At 40.1% G+C, this 22439-nt stretch overlaps 1 protein-coding gene across 2 annotated transcripts in view; it reads left to right on the top strand.

The window, feature by feature from the left end:
- The first annotated feature begins 9066 nt into the window (after nt 1–9066).
- Nucleotides 9067–22439, top strand: part of TBC1D22A (TBC1 domain family member 22A) — a 133963-nt gene continuing 120590 nt past the window's right edge. For both annotated transcript variants that reach the window (XM_081958796.1, XM_081958795.1), the window contains exons 1-2: nt 9067–9325; nt 14738–14794. In XM_081958796.1, the coding sequence (XP_081814922.1) occupies nt 9264–9325; nt 14738–14794 (119 nt within the window). In that variant the 5' untranslated portion in view covers nt 9067–9263. The remainder of the gene's footprint in view (nt 9326–14737; nt 14795–22439) is intronic.

The following is a 22439-nucleotide window of genomic DNA, read 5'->3' as shown; positions in this document are numbered from 1 at the left end:
GGAACAACAATGGCACTCAGACCAAGAATCGGTGTAGATGATGTTGTGGTGATTCCATGTGGATCAGTAGTCCTGTTCTAATGTTCTCCCAATGATGATACAGTTCAGTATCATTAGATAAGTTTTTTGACTCCCAGTCTTCTTTCTGATTTTATCATTAGTAAAGGTTGCCCTCGCACATATGTTCCCGACTCTATGGGGTGGTGCTCATCTCCGTTTCAAAGCTGAAGAGCCAGTGCTGTCCGAAGACGTCTCCGTGGTCATGTGGCCGGCATGACCGAAGGCGCACAGAATGCTGTTACCTTCCCAGCAAAGATGGTTCCTATTTTCCTACTTGCATTTTTACATGCTTTCAAATTGCTAGGTTGGCAGAAGCTGGGATAAGTAACGGAAGCTCACTCTGTTATGCTAAGGTTTTGAACCGCCGAACTGCTGACTTTTTTGATTGACATGCTCAGCGTCTAAGCCACTGAGCCACCATGTCCCTGATTTTATCATTATTGCAGCATATAAGAATAACATGGAGAATCCTCTCCAAAAGGTATTAGCCTGATTACGTTAAATGACTAATGAAAGAATCCATGATGAGTACCCACAATATGGCAAGTTTAACCTTTAGTTCTTCGGTTTCTTGAGGTTTTCTGCATATTACTGAATAGGATTTTGTATTCCAGTTTTATATTTTACAATAATAATAATATCAGGATTAGATCATGGCCGTTTACCTAATTTCATGTAACTCTAGTTTCCTAAAAACCCCTTGGTAAGCAATCCAGGTCTTCCTTAATATCTGACAGGATATCTGCAGATCTTTTCTGAGAGCTTTAATCTGTTTACATCAAAGGTGCTATTCAGCAGGTTCTGACCAGTTCTGGAAAACCGGTAGTGGAAATTTTGAGTAGTTTGGAGAACCAGTAAATACCACCTCTGACTGGCCCCGCCCCCCATCTATTCTCTGCCTCCCGAGTCCCAGATGATCGTGAGGAAATGGGGATTTTGCAGTAACCTTCCCCTGCCCCCCCAAGCCATGCCACACACCCCAAGCCACGCCCACAGAACCAGTAGTAAAAAAATTTGAATCCCACCATTGGTTTAGATGTTTTGGTAGAACAGAAGGCTTAATTTTGCCCCTTGGTAAGCTTTTTAAATAGATGGTGGCCTTGCTGCCATTTTAAAAGAAATCTCTTAGCGCATTGCACGGCAAGAAAACCTAATTAGGATTTTATGAGTGTTGTTTCACTTCCCTTACCAGGAACTTTTACCCTCTAAATTACAGAACAGCTTCTGTATAGCTTTTAGAGTGCAAGATTACTGTTTTTTAAAAATGGGTATGCAATGACAATGCTTTTTAAACTTCTCTCACATCTTCCTAGTATATTAAAACACTTGCTAAATTGTTTGAAACGATGATTACTAATGAATCCGAGAGCGCAATCTGATTGTGGCTTAACTATGCATGATTGGAAACACTTGCTTCTTGTTTTCCATTGTCTGCCTACAATTTGGACATTATTCTACTGTGTTTCCCTGAAAATACAACAGGGTCTTATTTTCTTTTTACCTACAAAATATGGCTTGGGCTTTATTATGGGGAGAGGGTTTATTGTTTTGGGGTTGCCGGGTGGCTGCTCTCTTGCAAGTGGGCTCCCAAAGAGCCGGGCACAGCCTCATGGGCGAATGGCTGTGTTGCACTGTCACAGCAGCGCAACACAACAGCCATGAAGCGACCATGCTCACGAGCAGCCACCCGGCAAACCCCCTTTGCAGCCGGGCACAGCACCATTCACTGACCTAGGGGTACCGCCAAGCCGCGTGAGCACCTGTTCGCTGCCACCCGGTTTCCGCAGCTTGGCGCCTTCCAAATGCCAGTGAATGGTGCTCTGCATGACTGGAGAGGGGGGGTTGCGTGAGCGACTGTTCCGTTCTTGCTCACCCACCTCCCAGTCTCCCGATGCATGGCCCAGCTCTCATTACGGAGCCAGGGCACCTCCGCTGCCGCCATCCCAGCCTGGCTTTTTCCGCGGCTTTCAACCCAAGTCTTTCAGCAGTGGCCGCTCTGTGCACACGCTCTATGGTTGTGGGTCAGCTGCCTGCAAGAGAGCAGCCGCCTGGCAACCCCCCTCTTCAGCTGGGCGCAGCGCTGCTCACCAACCTAGCGGTATCCCAAAGGCGCCAAGCAACGCGATCACCTTTGCCTCCCCCCCCCGGTTCCCGCGGCTTGGCACCTTTGGGATACCGGTAGGTCGGTGAGCAGTGCTCTGCCTGGCCGGAGGGGGGAGGGTTGTCTAGGGGGCTTATTTTTGGGGGGGACATATTTTTGCCCACCCGAAAAATGTGGCAAAGCTTTAGTTTCAGGACATGTTGCATTTTCGGGGAAACACGGTAGGTAGTACGTTATGACCTATGATGAGAGAACTCCAACAGGAGAGCAACATAATCCAAGCACCTTAGAGTTTGCATGTTAATAGTATAAAATGGCAGCCTGCTTATATCTATGATATCATAAATGCTGTATTTGATCAAACAAATGAATATTTCATGTATTATTCTTTTATCATTTCTGTGGACTGTCAAATATGGTTCGGTTTTCTTTCTCTTTTCTTTTTTTGCAGTGACACTCCCTGAATTAAATTTCAATTGATGTATAAGGCTCTGCAACAATTTTTTCATAACCTTGTCACTCACACGGACTTAGGTGCCAGCTTCAGTTACTGGAGGCAATTCTTCTCATGTATAATCTATGCAAATCTTCTAACATGAAGGATCAGTAAACAACATGCTTAGTTTATACAGTGAGAACAACTGAACATTTGGTCTGAAGGACAGAAGAGTAAGATAAAAACATTCAGATATATTGTCCCTGACTGTTTAGAAATGTATCAAAGCGCAAATGTCAAATTGAGCAATTCTGGTGGTGATTTCCTGATACCAACAAATAACTCAGTAGGTTTTGGGCGGTAGACAATAGTATAGAACTACGGTGTTCAGAGTATCACAATAAGTTGCATTTTCCATTGCTCAAAATTCTTGCTCTGGTGAAGTTCAAAATGACAGGTGGCTCACAAAGTGCCCGCTAGAAGATTCGTCTCTGTTACAGCTAATTCCGTGTAGATTTGTCAGTAGGTTCAGATGAATCCTTTGAAAAATGACGTGTACCTTAGATCCAGATTTCTGTGTCATAGGGGAGGCAGAAATGATTAGATCAGTAGTGGGATTCCAAAATGTTTACTACTGGTTCTGTGGGTGTGGCTTGGTGGGCATGGCATGGCTTGGTGGGCGTGGCAGGGGAAGGATACTGCAAAATCTCCATTCCCACCCCACTCCAGGGGAACGATACTGCAAAATCTCCATTCCCTCCCCACTCCAGGGGAAGGATACTGTAAAATCTCCATTCCCTCCCCACTCCAGGGGAAGGATACTGTAAAATCTCCATTCCCACCCCAATCAGCTGGGACTCTGGAGGCAGAGAATAGATGGGGGCGGGGGCAGTATTTACTAGTTCTCTGAATTACTCGAAAGTTCTGCAACTGGTTCTCCAGAACTGATCAGAACCTGCTGAATACCACCTCTGGATTAGATCTGTGATTGTTACAGCCCTTGACAGGTGTGATGCTTTTTGATGTTGGTTTCAGGTAGAATCCATCGAGAGACATATAACTTGGATAAATTTTTGTATCACAGTGGTACCTCCAAATAAAACTTCATCCAGGATGGGTTTTTTTTTATTATGTGCAAATCAATGAGATTTTTTAAAAAGATGTTTTAGGTTGCCTCCAACCAGATATTTACTTGTCCTATCCCAGTGATGAGTCCTATCAGGAGGATTCACTATTCTCCTTATGACAGACCTTGAATTAAAGGCTTAAGCATCCCAGTCTTATAACTCCAATGGCTACGCCATGGAAAGCTGGTAGGCAGATCAGTGATCAGTTGCTATCAAGTATCCCTGTATTTAGCAACTATTGTTAGGACTAGAATATATCAGTTTCTGACTGCTTAATTGTCCCATCTTGGTTTCTGTCCTCATTTGACTATCCTTTTTCAGGTCATGCTCTTGTGCTGTTACAGTGCCAAACATGTGATTTCTGATTTGTCAGTGACTTTAGATGGATCCAAAGTAAACATTGTACAGTAGGGTTCTGCTTAGGACAAAGTTCTATTTTTTTCCAGTGAAATTCAGACAAGGTGTGTGTGTGTGTGTGTGTGTGTGTGTGTGTGTGTGTGTGTGTGTGTGTGTGTAAGGAAAATCGATCTGCCTTTTCTTTTTTCTGAAAGCCAGCCGGAAAAGCAAAGAATAAGAAATTCCTGCTTTTTCTTTATAATTCTTCGTGTTAACATTTTTTGTACAAAGATTAAAATAGCTCAGGGGTCACCAACCTTTCGGACCTCAGGGACCACTAAATTCCTTAATTTAAATCCCGCAGACCACTAATATGATCTGCCTAATGACCGGCTGGGTGTGCGTGGCACGGTGGTCACGTGACTGGGTGGGCATGGGCAACTTGATGTCACTCACGTCAGGAGGCCTCTATTCGCCATTCCTGCCCAGGCTCCTTAGGGCCCCAAAGGAAGCAGTTGTTGGAGCTAAGCAGCCACCATGAGAAAGAGTTGGCAAAACAGCTGGCTCAGTTCAAATTGGATCTGACCGAGGAGGCGGCTCAGCAGAAGCATCTCACTGAGGACTACGAGCATAGGCTTTCCAAGCAGAGGAAAGACCTGCAGGAGTGCAAGGCCAAGTATTGGCGCCTGGAGGCTCAGTGGACTGAGATGGTCAGCAAGATCCAGGCCATGATGCAGTCCCACTGAAACGAGGTCCTCCTGCTCTTTACCGCCAGTGGCACTCTAGCCTTCACCCAAAGCCCCACACCAGGAGGCTGAAGCAGACCTCAAGTTGGAATTTCTGCCCCCCTCCGACCAGCACAAAAAGACCCGAAGGGGGAGACTGTCTGCAGCAACACAAGCGTTCATTGCACGTATCCATCCCAGGTGGCCCCTGCAATATAAAAAATGCAAATAATTTTTCTGCGGACCACCAACATTTTCTCGTGGACCACCAGTGACCACTGAATTACTTGTCTATGTTCAGAAAGCTAAGCTGGGTCAGCTCTGATTTGTACTGGAGACCATCAAGTAATCGGTGAGCTGAAGAGTGAGAAGTAAAAACAAAACATCCTGGAAGAAGGCAGCAGCAAAGTTTCTATACTGTTGCCATGAAAATTGAACAAATGTGCTCTGTGTATCAATGTTACACAGGGGTGGGGTTCCTGCCAGTTCTAACCTCTTCTATAGAAGAGGTTCCACAAATCTACAGTGCCGTTTAGAACCGGTTCCAGCTCCCTCCCCCCGCCCATCCGCCCATCATCAAGATGAAGAGAGAGAGGAGGAATTCTGGGAGTTGAAGTCCACAAATCTTAAAGCTGTCAAGTTTGAACACCCCTGGGGTTTTTTTTCTAAAGGGTTAGGGGTGCAAGGGTCTTGTAACTTGACAGTTTTAAGACTTGCACGCTTCAAATGCCAGAGTTTCTGAGCCAACATGACTGGAAGAGGAATTCTGGGAGTTGAAGTCCACAAGTCTTAAAGCTGTCAAGTTTGAACACCCCTGGGGTTTTTTTTCTAAAGGGTTAGGGGTGCAAGGATCTTGTAACTTGACAGCTTTAAGACTTGCGTGCTTCAAATGCCAGAGTTTCTGAGCCAACATTTGGGTTGCTAAGCAAGAGCGTTGTTAAGTGAGTTTCACCACATTTTACAAGTTGGCCACTCCCACCTGGTCACATGGCCAGCAAGCCACTCCCACAAAGCAGGCCACACCTACAGAAGAGGTTCTAAAATTTTTTGGAACCCACCACTGATGTTACACCTATAAAAAAGAATTATCCAGGGATACTTGATGAACTGCATGCTGAGCCTATCCTCTCTGATACAAACCAATACATTTGAGTTGAGAGAATTTTGAATCTGGACTATGTCCATGCAGAGAGGGAGTAATTGAAATAATCAGATCTATCTTATTCTATGATGCATTTTATGCTGATACCTGCTGTGAGCTACTAACCTTGAATCCAATCAAATTCCCTAATCATTTTAATCAGTTTTATTTTCAGACACAAATGGATTCTGTTTAAGTGTGGCCAAACTTTTGTCAAATTATATGCACGATGTGTAGCAGTTGGACTGATATGCCTATTTAATCTATTAATATTAGTTAAGGAAGTGGGTCATGACTGTAAAAAAATTATCTATCTATTGATACAATGTCACTCTGCTCCTCACACAACCTTGACCCAGTGTCAGGACATCTATGAATGATTGACTACAGTACAAACCAGCCTGCTTCTAACACAGTTACAAAGTTTTGTGCGGCTACTTTGGGATCCTACTAACAGTTTACCCAAATGAATGTTAATTGTACATTTTATATTTTATGGTGTCTTATTTTATTTTGGACAATAGAATGTGTTTTGTCCTCCTTTTCATTGTAAAAAAGTTGGTCACTTTATTATTTAATTGTATCTTATCTCTGATCATAACCTAATAGAATTTTTAAAAAAAGATCTTTTCCTGTATTTTCACATCCTTGTTTTAAATTGGAATGAAATTTTAATAAGGTTGCATTATACTATTCCAGTGTTTCTTTGTTTTTGTTTTGTTTTGTTTGTTTTTATTGGATTTATATGCATCCCTTCTCCCAAAGGACTCAGGGCGGCGTACAACATTAAAAAACACACATCCCTTAAAAAGTTCTTAAATTTTTTCTCTCAGGAGCCTTTCCTACTTTTAAAAAGTATGGTTTGATTCCAAAGGCGCTTTTGTTGGCTTATATTTATAAACAATTTATAATGAAAATTAAATTTGACGCATGTACGACAGGTTGCTCTTGACTACAATTGGGACCAGAATTTTCATTGCTAAGTGAGTCACGGGCAAATTTATTACTTTGTCAGAGATGTTAAGTAATAACTGACGTTCTTAAGCAAATCTGCCTTTTCCCACTGATTTTGCTTGTCAGAAGCCAATTGGGAAAGTTGTGTTGGAAGAAATGTCCATCTGGGTTCAGTTCCAAGTTTTGAGAAAGATACTGGAAACATGGAAGCTGTTTGGAAAGATGGTTTAATGGTAGACAGGACCACATGGTTTGAGGTCCTGGACAATCAAGCACATGGGTGTGTGTGTGTGTGTGAGAGAGAGAGAGAAAGATTTATACACTTTGAATTTGCTTCTGTGAAAGAAATGTATTCTGATTGGTTGTCAGACTCCCATGGAGCCATTCCAGGCTTGGTTGAATCTTGCTGGGTGATATAATGAAGGGGATGTGGTCAATTCCTATTATGGCTTAATGGCTTTGTCCTGGTTTGGAACTTGAGTGAGGGCTAATCCTGTCACCCTGGAGCTGAAAGTTTTTTGTCTTGTAGATAAGCTATCACCAAAGTATCTGCTGGGGCTGAATTTCTGTGTCCCTTAAGATTTATCTTTCTCTTTTAGGGGAAATATTCTGCCTTTTTAATATTTCCTAGAATATTTCATCCTTCTAGGAGTGGGTGCTAACTTTCTGCAGTTGCAAATGGCAATTGCATGACCCTGGGACTATACCTGTCCTAAATATTGTATGTCAATTGCCAAGCACCTGCATATTGATCACATGATAACGGGGATACCATGATAGTCTTAAGCGCTAGGACTGTTGTCACATTTTTGAGTGCCATTGTAATTTCAAACGGCTGCTAAAAGGATGGTTGTAAGTGAAGGACTACCTGTTCAGCCACCATTTCTCATGATGGCTTAATGGGTTTTTAATATTTTATCATTCTTCTACACAGGCTGCCTTTGTTTGGGGGAGCCAAACAAAGGGGGTGGCACTCTCAGAGTGCCTAGGACCATACTTTAAGAAATACTATACTCTTGCATTTTCTACTCTATTTCCACCTGTTGGTTAACAGTCTCATTTTAATATTATGAGCCCATGTATAAGCATCATGGTGTTTTAACATTATTGCATCAGATTAAATTAGATAGAATAGAATAGAATTCTTTATTGGCCAAGTGTGATTGGACACACAAGGAATTTGTCTTTGGTGCATAGGCTCTCAGTGTACATAAAAAGACAAGATACATTTGTCAAGAATCAAAAGGTACAACACTTAATGATAGTCATAGGGTACAAATAAGCAATCAGGAAACAATCAATATCAATATAAATCGTAAGGATACAAGCAACAAAGTTACAGTCATGCAGTCATAAGTGGGAGGAGATGGGTGATGGGAACAACGAGAAGAGTAATAGTAATGCAGACTTAGTAAATAGTTTGACAGTGTTGAAGGAATTATTTGATGACGTTCAGGAAAAAAACTGTCTTTGTGTCTAGTTGTCCTGGTGTGCAATGCCCTATAGCGTCATTTTGAGGGTAGAAGTTGAAACAACTTATGTCCAGGATGTGAGGGGTGTGTAAATATTTTCAGGGCCCTCTTTTTAACTCGTACAGTGTACAGGTCCTCAACGGAAGGCAGGTTGGCAGTAATTAGCAATGCTAAGTAGTTAGCAGTGCTAGCCTTTAGGTATTCTTTTACTACCTCGTAGGTTTTATTGACAGGATCGAAATGATCGCAGTTCTTAAATTGCTGTGACTTTTTATTGACATGCCCAAAATAAAGATTTTTATGCAGCCCAGGCTCAGAAATTTCATGCATCAAGGCGATGTGAGATCAACCCTCTTTAAATGTAGGCTTCTGTGTTTAACGTTTTGAGGTCAGGCCGGTTTACAATGCCACTAATTACCGGGCGGCGAAGATACTTCTTGTTGTTGCTGTTGCGCTTGTTCTTCTGCCAAGCCAGCACTTCTGTCAAGAGCTCTACAAGGGGGCGGGGAAAGAATGCTAAAACAGCCAATCGGCGACCAAGAAAACCCTCCCTTCTGCCCGAAGCCTCCCAGGGACGACTCCCCTGGATTGACATCCCAACTCTCCTCCAATAGGATTCGCGGATGTTAATTGGCGTGCCTCGAACCCACGCGGAAGTATGTTCACTTGTGATAGGGCGAAAGGGACAGCTGATGCCCGGAGCCAATAGGGAGAGGGATTGCTCTGGGGTAGCAAGATGGCAGCGCGCAGGTCTCTGAGGAAAGGGAAAGGGGCCGGGATGAAGTGAGCCCCGAACCTTTCGGCCTTGATTGGAGAAGAGGTCGCGACCCGCCGGTCGAGATCCGGCATCGGATCTTGTGCCCTTTCGCCGCTCCCGCTGCGGACAAGAAGGGCTATGAGGTGACGGGAAGATGGCCAGCGACGCGGGGAAGAAGCAGTTTTGGAAGCGGAACGCGTCTCGGGTGCCGGGCAGGTAAGCAGGCGAAAAGTTACAGGCTGAAAAGTAAGCGGAGCGTGTAAGGTGGCCGGGCTCTACGGGCTTCTCCTCGGGGTGAAAAGTATATGGGCGTTTTTCATTTTGAGCAGAGGCACGACGGTGTCGGTTTCGTGAGGCGTTCGGTTCCGCAGGATATGAAGCAATGGAAATGGATTTTAGGGTGGGGGTGGGGGAGGTTTGACAGAAGCCGGGGCTTGAGGGCGAGGGCGGCGGCGATTGTTCTTCGGCCCTGCCCCTACAGTGGTGTTGAACTTCTCCGAAGTATTTTGAATAGAATAGAATAGAGTTCTTTATTGGCCAAGTGTGATTAGACAGACAAGGAATTTGTCTTTGGTGCAGATGCTCTTAGTGTACATAAAAAGACAAGATACATTTGTCAAGAATCGTAAGGTGCAACACTTAATGATAGTCATAGGGTACAAATAAGCAGTCAAGGAACAATCAATATAAATCGTAAGGATACAAGCAACAAAGTTACAGTCCTGCAGTCATCAGTGGGAGGAGATGGGGGATAGGAATGATGAGAAGATGAATAGTAATGCGGCCTTAGTAAATAGTTTGACAGTGTTGAGGGAATTATTTGTTTAGCAGAGTGATGGCGTTTGGGGAAAAAAAACTGTCCTTGTGTCTAGTTGTTCTGGTGTGCAGTGCCCTATAGCGTCGTTTTGAGGGTAGAAGTTGAAACAATTTATGTCCAGGATGTGAGGGGGTCTTTAAATATTTTCACAGCCCTCTTTTTGACTTGTGCAGTGTACAAGTCCTCAATGGAAGGCAGGTTGGTAACAATTGTTTTTCTGCAGCTCTGATTATCCTCTGAAGTCTGTGACTGATTGTAGGGATGCAGACCAAACCAGGCAGTTTTAAAGGTGCAGATGACAGACTCAATAATTCCTCTGTAGAACTGAATCAGCAGCTCCTTGGGAAGTTTGAGCTTCCTGAGTTGCCGATGTTTCCCCGTGAGAAATGAGGACTTGGCAGGGTGGTAGGAGCAGTAACTAGCCAGAGGTGAGACTTTGTGTTGATCTTCTTGGGGCCTGAATCGTTGCCTTTGAATCAAGAGTAAAGTATCAGTTAAATAAGGTTTAACACAGCCATTCAGAAGGAAGGCATTTCTTGGTGTCTATGCTGGGAACTGTTATCATTTTTTGTTGATAAATATTCTGAAAGTATTGCCAAGAAATTAGATATGCGTTTGGCCACTTTTGTGTTCTTCTCATGGTAGAACTGATAAGATAAAAACAGGAATGGAGAATAAAGTGAAATGTCCTTACTGGATGCTGGAAAATGTTCCTGAATTCCGAGGCTGGGGGAAGCTTGTTATTTTCTATTTTCTGGAGCCTCAAATGGAGTACTTTGGATTTTAATGGGAGAGGCCATAACTATATTTTGCATTTCTGTGACCTGGCCTTCTTTTTTATGGGAAGGGAAGGAAAAATCTATGTTTTAGTGTGTGTGTGTGGGGGGGGGGATCCGCTTTATATATATCTCAGAGAGAAAACTAGATCTTTAAGTTTAGTTGGCAACAATATTGTATACAAATTAGTCCTCCACTTACATCCATTTGTTTATTGACTGTTCAAAGTTACAACAGCATTGAAATGTGACTTACAACTTTTTCACACAACCGCAGCAGCATCCGCCTGGTCACGTATTAAAAATTCCAAATTCCCTGCAACTGGCATGTGTTTATGACAGTTGCAGTGTTCTGAGGAAGTGATATCTTTTGTGACCTTCTGACAAGCAGAGTCAATGGGGAAGCCACAATTACTTAATTCTGTTATAACAGTAAAGACCTGTAAATTTCTATAATCTCCCAGGACTTGAAAGGGACATCTAACATTAGAACCATCATTAAAAAGGCACAACAAAGTTCTTCCTACATCAATTCAGGATTGTGCAAGAATCTGCTGATACAGTTCTAAGAAGGAATTATTGAGTCTGTCATTTGTACCTCTATAACTGTCTGGTTTGGCACAGCAACCAAACAGGACAGGTACAGACTTCAACAGATAGTTAGGTTGCAGAAAATGGAAGGCAGGGTGGTTGCAGAAAACACTATTGCAACTACCTTGCTTTCCATTGAGGACCTGCATACTGCATGAGCCAGAAAGAGGGCTGAGAAAATATCTACAGACCCGTCACATCCTGGACAAAATGTTTTATTATTTCAATATTTCTATTTCTATTATTTCTATTTTTCTAGTCTATTAACAGATTCAGCGATTCACTTTATAACTGTAGCAAAAAACTTGTAAATGGGGCAAAGTTCACTTAAAAACTGTCTTGCTTAGTAATGAAGCTAAGGCAAAAAAATCAGACAAGCAGGAATAAATTAGATAACTTTGGATAACATGTAGGATTTGGGGAGTTGAAAAGTTACATAGTTTGTTGAAAGTTATCCCTGTAACTTTTCTGTTAAGGTGAAATATCATACCCTCACATCTTTATCTATGATGGAAAAACAATAATCAGAACCTATTGTTATTAATAACTATTTTATCACAGAGAGAATTCAGACTGGAATTGGAATGTAGGAGGCATAGTTTTGTCAGGACTGCTTGGCTTTCTTAATTACTGTGGAAGACTTCAAGCTAAAATTTGAAAATCAATATTTAAGCATAGTTCAAATTGCTAAGAATAAATTTGTCTTCAATGTGAGAAAGTCCTCTAGAAACATGAAAGGTCAGATTTTTTTTAAAAAAAATAAATTTCTCCATTTCAGAATTAGAGAAGTTCACCTGGAAAATGACAGACTTTTTGGAAAATCACAAATAAGGAATGGTGAAAGGAGCACAGTTAGATAACAGCAAACTTTTGAATTTGATCCAGTCTTATTGGAAAAAGATCTAGAGGCCAGTATTAATTGATGAAATGTGGTAAGCATTGTTGTAAGATAGTGATGAAACTGAGCATTAAAAGGATTCTAAAGGTTATTTGACTAGAAAATACTTTAGTTAAGAGACCTAGGCACCAAATTGCTCTTCATCTACAGGCAACAGAAGATGTTGACAACAGAAAAAGGTGTTATCCTGGAAAATCAAGAAGGGAATTTAGCTAGGATACAACTTACATTTCTCAGGTTTGAGGGAGGAGCCATTAAAAGTTTATTTGCTAGGCAGAATATTAAATGTATACCAAGCTTTACATACAGTGGAGGATATCAATATAGTTAAGCAATTGCAGCTTATTGTATTGTAAATACATTTGTTAAGGAATACTGTCACACTTCATCAAAACAGGCTACTATATGTAAAGTACTGAGAGCAGTTTTGGGCCTATCTATAGAACTAAAATTATAAATTAGAGGGTTTATTTTAATGGTAGTAATTAAAGTCTTTAAAAAAATATTAAGCCCATCAAAGTGCTTCTTCAAATCACTGGTAGTGATTGCATAAACGTAAATCTTACAGTTCTCAAACCTGGAAACATAGTCTGTTGTTAAGAAATTAATATGTATGCACAAGTATTTCATAATGATATGCATATCGCAATGCAATATAATCTAATACATATATATTCAGACTTGTCACAGTAGTTTGCAATATATAGCCAGCTGCTCTCAGAAAAACATTCTAGCTGTTAAATCTTTGATAGGAAGAGATTTCAGTAAAGGATTTTTTCATAATAACTAGTTAATATTTGAGAAGAATAAGCTTTGCTGGAAATATCATAAATTTGGAAGAGCAACAGATCGTTGGATTACTCTGAATCTGGATGATTTGCTTCACAGAGTTCTTTATTTTGTATAGGAAGAATGTTACGTCAGGTAGAATATGATATTTCTAAATTTTATCATGGCAAATTGAGATGAAAGCTTGGAATGGAGAATGGACTTGGATGTGGGCAATAAACTTTTTCTTAGTATGATACCTTTCCAGAGTAGTTGAATCTCCTCCATTAAATGACGATAACATCTGTCAGAATAACTTCAGCAACTTTGTTGTGCCTAAAAGCATTGAAATAAATATGAGGTTCATCAAACCTCTTTTGCCTACTTTGGTATAATATAAATTAAAAAAAATTGTTAACTATTTTTGACATTTAGTTTTAAAAAGATGTAGTTTGTATGTAATTTTCAGTGAAATAATGTGATTATAAAAAATTTTAAAAATAAAAAAAATACTCCACGAAGGAGTACAGTATATCCTTTCTTGTAAAGTATACTGTATTTCAATTGCAGCATTCAGTTATTGCATTTTAAAGTGAAGGGGAATCAGGATTGTTTCTGTGAATTAAATTTCCTTGCTGAGTTTTATTTTCTCAGTAATAATCATATTTTGAATTCCGAATAACATAATTTATTAGTGCTTATGGAAGTAGCTAGATGGAGTACAAAGGTTTGCTGAGCATATTAGAAAGTCTTTATTTCAAACCTTGCATAATAGTAAATTTAGTAGTGTCCAGGACTGCATGTGGTCTGTAAGCAATGAGCTGGATACACCTGCTCTAAGTACTGTTCATTCTTAATTCTTCTTCAAGAATAAACTAGTGGGGTGGGGATTTTTTATCAATTTGATTACTATTTTAGGAAACAAATAACTTTAGAAAATGAGTGATAGAGTAAAAAATTATGCCTACACACATATCTTATGTTACTGCAAATAACATAAGACTGATACTAAAGAATGACATTTCATGGGCTCGGACTAACTTCTGACTCCCATGTTCAGTAATACAACCAGATGTTTAAGGGTTTCCAAAGGTTATGGCCAGCCTAATGTTAGCCTTTTGTGTGTATTAGTATTGTGTAGTATAGGTATTAGTTATAAAAATCAGTGTGTATCTTTTTTGGATCATCTTTTTAACCAAGTTAAAATTTTTGCCATTAGATTTTGTTCCTCCATTCAGAACGGGATAGTGATAAGGCCTTCCATGGAAGGTGAGATAGCCAAGTAGTTGTTTTTGTCGTCCTCCTCCCCTCCTCCTCCTCTTCCTCCTCCTTTCAGTGAGTATTTAGGGCTATCAGATCTGGAATAAAAAAATCTGTTCATTAGATACAGTAACAACACAGGGATATTGGATGTCTGAGTTCTGTGTTGCCATCTAGTGATTGCCCTGATTTTTGCACGCATAATAGTCAGGCTCAGAATGCCCATCTGCAAGGAAGGAAGCAGTTGTATCATGTTCCCAACTCTTTGTTTTCTTTCTCATCTTGGAGTTGACGATGTAAAGCTCCAGGAATGACCTATAAGCATCTCCAGATTTTGAAAGTTGTTAGGATCCTTTCATGAATACTGTAATTGGTATCATTATGAACTTTGTATTATGAAACCTGCTATAGAAAGTTATTATTGAATATGCCACATTCACATTTTGTAGACTTACTTCCAAGTATTAGAGATTTGCTGTAATTGAATTGAATGTTATTTCTCTTATTTTCCTTTTTAGTATTCAACATGTATATGGAGCTCAGCATCCTCCTTTTGATCCACTGTTACATGGAAAGTAAGTTTTTTTTTTCTTTTGTGGCTGAGGGACTTTATTTTTGTGAAAATCTTACTGCCTTATCTTAAACTTGAGTAAATGCTTTAGTTGTATTTCTATTCTGTTTCTTTCTGGCGTAAGTGCCCTCATGAGTACAAGAGAATACATTTTGGCTAGGTTAGCTTATTGAATGAATATTTAATGCCGTGCTTTTTAAAGAAATAAGTAATCATTTCTCGTTAAAATCTCAGAGATACAAATAACCTGATCAACTGAGTCACATTTTCATTTATAATGTTTAAATACAAAGTAATTTCATCATAATGTTTATAAATGACATTTACTATCTGTTCTATTACTGTACTATAAGCTAACATGCAGTTTTAACAGTGTAATTTTTCCTTCCCTTTATATAAACTGTTGAAATTAATTAATGGATTATGTATTGTATTATTAATATACTATTAAAATCATAACTGTAACCTTTAATTGGGTGAAACAATGCATTATAGGCAGTGGTGGGTTTCCATTTTTTTACTACCGGTTTGCTCATGCGTGCACATGATATTTCTGCGCATGCGCAGAAGCGTCTAGGTGGATGGGTGGAGCCTCTCACCGCTGCCACTACTGGTTTGCCCGATCCGGGTCGAGCTGGTAGAAACCCACCTCTGATTATAGGGCAAAGTTTTTTTTTTTTTTTTTTTTTAAATCAAGGTACTTCATATTGGTTAACTTACAGAATGCATCTGAAATCCAGGACTGACTCTTGTGGAACTGAAATTTGGCAAATTTTAAAAAAATATATTATAACATACAAATTATCATGAAACAATTTGCGACATAATACAGAATTTCATAAGATCTTTGCTGTGCTGTTGTTTGACTGTGCTGTCTAGTTCAAAATGAAGGCAGATTTTGAAGGCAGATACATTTTTGAATGTATCTCAGCCTTTCCAGTAAAGACAGTACATCAGAAGTTCTGTTGTTATTGAAGGCATTGAGGGATCTGGCAAGGAAATATGTTTGAAAGGATGCCCAAAAAGTTATGGATTGTCTGGTTTAATTTAAGACTCTGCTCTGTTGCTTGCAATTCTCTGAATTGTTGTTTGCTTCTACATTTGTGTTGTGAAACCATAGCTAGATTACTATTGCCATGAGTTCTCTGTTTCATTTGATTGCGTAAAGGGAACAGAAAACAGAAATGAACAGGTATTATGTACCAGCATGTGACTTATTCACCATAAACACTTAGCCAAGAATCCTGGATTGTAGTTGTATGTGAATACTGCTCATTTCTTTATGTAAAACCAAAGCTTTGTGATTCTCTTTACTGATACTAATGCTGTGTACTTTGCCTATTTCCAGACAGGAAATCCCACTTTCTAACTAAACAGTAATTTGATGTAATATATGAACTATAATTTGGTTCACATTTATTTATTGCAATGGTTTCATTTTCTTACTGTGAGAAATTGGGAAAGCATGTAGAACACTGTCTCGTTCTTTTTCATCGCAGTAAACGAGATAATTTGGAAATACGCAAGCTATATTGCAGGACCCTGGAATGGCAATCTTACAGATTTACATTGCTCTATATGAGGGATGCACATTCATTCACTGATTTTACTTTTTGTGAAGAGAAACTGATGTACAATAATACAATACAATAATAATACAATAGCAGAGTTGGAAGGGACCTTGGAGGTCTTCTAGTCCAACCCCCTGCCTAGGCAGGAAACCCTATACCATTTCAGACAGATGGCTATCCAACATCTTCTTAAAGACTTCCAGTGTTGGGGCATTCACAACTTCTGGAGGCAAGCTGTTCCACTGATTAATTGTTCTAACTGTCAGGAAGTTTCTCCTCAGTTCTAAGTTGCTTCTCTCCTTGATTAGTTTCCACCCATTGCTTCTTGTTCTACCCTCAGGTGCCTTGGAAAATAGTTTGACTCCCTCTTCTTTGTGGTAACCCCTGAGATATTGGAACACTGCTATCATGTCTCCCCTAGTCCTTCTTTTCATTAAACTAGCCATACCCAGTTCCTGCAACCGTTCTTCATATATTTCAGCCTCCAATCCCCTAATCCTCTTTGTTGCTCTTCTCTGTACTCTTTCTAGAGTCTCCACATCTCTTCTACATCTGTTTTCTTCTAGTTAATTTACCGTGGACATCAGAATACTGCTGATATGACTACTCTTGTAAGACATCATGTCAGGATGGGTAATAGTGAATAGAGTTCAATCTAATTCATAGATCAGAAAAGTAAACAAAGGATCCTTACTGTGATAACAGAAAGAAACCATAGGCCTCTAGTCATTCAGCTTTCTCAGTTATAATATATTTTTCAATAGTGCTTGCAGTTTCAAAGAATATTGTGTGGCAATTCACAGTTTATTGCTAAAAGTTTTAAAACAAAACTAAATATTAATTGCTCTTTTAAGTGTTTACTGAAGTTTTAGATTTATTTTGTTATGCTTATGTTTATGTTGATGCTTAATCTTGTATAAGTTTCTCTTCATATAACCCATAGCTTTCTTTCTCATGTAGCCAAAGCTATTCCCATAAAACTGGTGTAGCATGGTTAGACAAGGTCCCAGTTAGCATGTGGATATTTAGAAATTCAGCAGATGCAAACACATATATTTACAATTACAGTAAATCGAGGTTAAATGCCCTTTTACGACCCTGTAATCCCTTAATTTGGGTAGAGTCGGGATGACTGGATGGAGCTGAACATTTACTGGCTGGATGCCCTTCCTGATGCCACATGGAGTTTGCAGCAAATATTTTATTTGCACCCTAGGAGAGAAACCTTCTGAATGGGAGGCAAGTGTCTTCAGCACTAGACCACCTCACCATTCACCATTAAGTCAAAGTTGATTACCTAAAAATAAAGTAATAAACCAATAGTATATTGAAAATTAAAAATTGTAGATTACTTCCCTGAGATCTATACATACGTAAAATAAATGCCTGAACAAATAATAAAGGGCAGAAATCGAAGCTATTGTTGCATGATGCCTTTAATATATATAATAACATGGCTAAGGTATGTTATAATCATTACAGATAATTGTGGAAATACTTGCTGTCTCTTGCATAACTTTTCTGTGTTCTTGCTTTTTGATATGTAATTAGTACCTGGGTTTGCATGCTCCAATAACTGACAGTATGTTGGGCAAGGCGTTGCTTTATGCATAATACTCTATTCTTTGCAAATAGCAATGCTGAAGTATCACGCAACTTTAAATGAACGGCTTAGTATGTCTTAGTTTGAATGAATTTTGTCACTGTTGTATCTGCACCAACTGTCATTAATGCAAATCAGAATTCAGAATAAGGTTGCAAGCCCACCTGAACAAGAAAACTGGTTAATATCAAAATATTTCCACTTTCAACCGGTGAATGTACATTGGTAACTGTAGGAGATGAGGGGGCTGAGCCCAAGGGTAATTGTAAGTTTTCTAATTTCTGTAAAATTGGTGTGTAGCAACAGCACTTAGGCTTATATACTGCTTCACATAGCTTTTACAGCCCTCTCTAAGCGGTTTACAGAGTCAGCCTATTGCCCCCAACAATCTGGGCCCTTAATTTACCCACCTCGGAAGGATGGAAGGCTGAGTCAACCTTGAGCCTGGTTGGATTTGAACTGCCAAACTGCAGCTAGCAGTCAGGTAAAGTAGCCTGCAGCACTGCACTCTAACCACTGCACCATCCTGGCTCTTAGCTTTAGCTCCATGAAAGATTAATGATGAAGGACTGATAGTGGTTACTTAAGCTTGACTTGGTGAGGGGATCGTCTTGGCTGACCATTAAAAGGACCCTCTTTTGTTTAGTTGTAAGATTCAGACAATGTGTGACAAGGAGTATTCTTTTAAGTATCAAATTCGCTAATGAATTTTTGACATTAATTAGCACCTATTGTGGATTTATTTGCCAAGCCATTATGTGTATATATATATATATATATTCTTCTTGAAGTTTGAAAAATAGATAATGAAGTTTCTATTTCATAGACGGTAATAAAAAAGGCTAAAATGTACAAAATGGTTAGGCAGTCTTTTCCCCTACTAGTCTCTTTTCTTGATATGAGATCACTGTTTTATAAAACCAGACTGATTTTATGGATACAACATAGATTATACACGCTGCATGTTCTGTATAGCAACACTTTTTAGCTCTTACAAAGGCTTTTATTGTCATGATCTTTATTAAATAGATAAGCTAGTGTTATATATTTTTTTAAAAAGCAGCTTCAGTTTCTATCTCTCCCTCTTCAAATGAGATAACCAGCAAATATGTGTAAAAGAATGTTTTCTTCAAGCTTCCTGAAATAAGGACAAACTGTTCAACCAAATGGAACAAAAGGAAAAATGGCTCTTTGTGCTAAAATATCCAAAGCCACATATCCAAAATGGTCCTCAACTTACAACCGCGGTGGGGGGCCTGCCCATTATGGTCACATGTTATGATGACAGTTAAATGAAGCATCTGACTTAATAACCCCTATTCCTGCGTTCCCTATTGCAATCATTAAACAAATGTGTGGGTCATTAAGAAGAGCATGAGATGTATCTCAGGGGAAAGCTCTTGGAGGGCTAGTGCAGGCCCAGGGTCACTTTCCCCAGACCTCCGAAGGTCTCCCCCACCCCAGAGACAACTGGTGCTCTGCTCCCTGCCCCTCAGGGTTATCCAGGCCGTAGCCGCCCCCAAAGCCAGCTATTCAGCCAGGCAATGGAGCCTAAAAAGTAGTCAGTAGATATTATGACCTAGGCTTCCCAAGAGCATGAAGCAAACTCCTTGTCCCAACAAAAAAAACCTTTTATTAATTTACTGTGAATTCTTCCCATTCACATACAGCAAAGTCTTTCAGGGGAGGATTTACAGTCACAGACCTTATCTAGCTTGGAGAGCTGCCAGGCCAATATCTGCAAAACTTGGCAAGAAGTCTAAGAGTCACGAACCAATTAAGCGAACTAATTGTCTCCTGCAAACTCCACTCCTCTTTTGCTCCTCTTTTATTTTACTCTGAGAGGGGCCATTCATCGTCCACCTGTGGCCTTACTCCCAAGTCGACCCCTGCTCTTTTAGCTGTTTCCTAAGTCTGGCAACTCTGTGTATGTGCACACTGGGAACAGGCTCCAGCTGTTCGTCTGCCTCACTGATGTCTGACTCTGAAGGCAGCTGATAACTGTTGGACGGCCCTGGCCCCATCTATGCCTCTGATGCAGAGCACTCATCAGAGCCTTCCCCAGACTCCAGGACTGGCCCATGTTCCTCCCCAACCTCCTCACTGTCTGACAGCTGCGCTGGCTGCTGGCGGGCCACAATGGTAGAAGTTGCTGGCACACAGAGGATAGTTGCAGACTGTAGGCCAAGACCTACTTCCATCCACGGGACTTGCAGGGGCCGGGGGAGCCTTGGGTGGCTCAATGGGAAGTTGGACCCAGCCTACAGTCTCTAATTGCCTTCTGTTGCCTGGCTGAGGGGCTAATTTGGGGGCAGGCCAGGGCCTGAGGGGACTCAGAGGGATGATTGGGGGAGTTTGGTGGGGAAATGCTGCAGCATTCCTGCAGTTGGTCATAAGGGTGAACTATGATGGGGGCACTGCAGCAGCCATAATTTTGAAACCAATCTTAAGTATCTTTCGGAGGGTCTTTTGTAACTTCAAACAATTGCTAAGTGACCCATTGTAACTCAACTACCCGTATACTATTTAATTAAAAGATGTTAACAGTATAGGTAGTGTAGTCTTTTCAGCAGGATACTAAAGACATTTTTAGGAAGTAAAACAATGAGACTATTTTAAACATTTTCTCCAAGCAAACAAAATAAGGATCTACTTTAATAATGGCATTCCTAAAATTATAATTGTGCAACACATGTTATGCCACTTTTCAACTAAATATTCTTCCAGGATTTAAATTTTCTGTAAAAAGTTCTTTTTCAAATTTACATAAGAAGCAAAATAAAGAAAACATGAATATTTTGTAGGATTTATGTATCAAATATTTAAAAAAACTAATTACTGAACAAGTTAGTGTGTTAAATGATTTCTGAGCTGTCCTTCAGCATTTAGAAATGATATTCAATCACACTTAAAAGGTACTGAAATTATCTTTACTTATTTAGTCAAACATTTAAAGAGGTTTTAAACTTCAGTTTCTGCTGTTCTGTTATGATATGATTAATTCTTTATTTATGAAGGAAAAACACACATTACAGAGTGTTTTATATAGTTACAAGACATAGAAACTATTTCATGAAATATCAAGTAAAGAAATTCAAACACTTCAACTGCCATTGTGTCTACATTCTTTTTTTAACCCTTGATTAATACCATAAAAGCTATCAAATTTCATTGTGGCTTATTAAACCCCCAAACAGCTCTTACAACATAAGCAATGTTATAGGGAGTTCTATACTGAATTCTGTGAAATACACTTGTTCATCTCAGAACCTGTCCTGTTGTGTAGAACCTACCTGTTTATAGCATGTAATGTGATAGAAAAATGAGAACAATATTAGAGTTGAGTGGACAATCTGTGCCCCATTGGATCATCATTTCAGAGATATTTCTTTCTCTAAACAGAGAAATGGAATGTCTACAGGTGGGCAAAAAAGCAGAGGGGAGTAGGAGTGACTTCTCACTTTTTATCATCTTCTCCATTAACTTTCTTTTGGGGAAGCTGGCAGGGAGTATCAGAAATATTCTCCCCTCCTTCCTCAAGTCCCTGCCAGCTTCATCATTTACTTTAGTTGTGGAAAGTTTGCAGGGAGAAAGTCAGTGGGGAAGCCAGCAGGAAGTTGCAAATCAAAGACCAGCAAGCAGCTAAGTGGTTGCTGTTGAGCGGGTGCAGAGGTGCAGGTCACAGATGGCACGCGGGTGGCATGTGGGTCAGGGTGATGGGTGAGATAGATGAGAAGGGTGCCTGGTGTATGTGAGAGATGTTGTGCTGGCCAGATAGGGTGTACAGTGGGATAGCGCGAGTCAAGAATGAGTAGAGTTCATGGGGAGTATTAAGAGATGCTGTGTGAGTCAAGTAGGTATACATGGGGGAGGCAAAAAGAGTGCATGGGTGTTGCAGGGTATTTTAGAGGTCCCAAGCTAGTTGTAAATGGTGCAAGGAGGATGGCCTGTGTTGGGATGGATATCTGGGGTGCTTAGGATAATGCAAGAAGTCCTGTGCAGGTCAGGGACAATGCATGGGGTGGGTAGTGCAGGTTGGGATTCATGCAGCATCCGAGAGGTACTGCATGAATTGGGAAAGGTTAACCCATTTGAGATACCTTGACTTAAAAATTGTTGCCCTATGCTACATTGTTTCACTTGTTTAAAAATTCACAACAACATGAATTTTAGTAGTATATAGATTGTAGTAACTCTGAGCGCGAGCGCGCATGCGCACACACGCACACACGCACACATACCTTAGTTTTTGGGGAGGAAAATAGGGGAAAAATTCTGCCTACCAGGTATTCATTTTTATTCCCATAACACCAGAAAAGCAAGCAAACACATTAGTATAATAAAATGACACTTTTTGCCAACACTTTTTGCCACTTTTTTTTCAGGGGACAGGGACGGACACTCTTAATAAGCTTAACTAGATGTCTGGGCATTCAGCCAAAAGCACTTCACACCTTGTAAAAATGTAACAAAGC

Source organism: Natrix helvetica (assembly GCF_964273705.1).
Source record: "Natrix helvetica genome assembly, chromosome: 6".
NCBI lineage: Eukaryota > Metazoa > Chordata > Lepidosauria > Squamata > Natricidae > Natrix > Natrix helvetica.
This window is presented reverse-complemented; position numbering and strand designations above follow the sequence as displayed.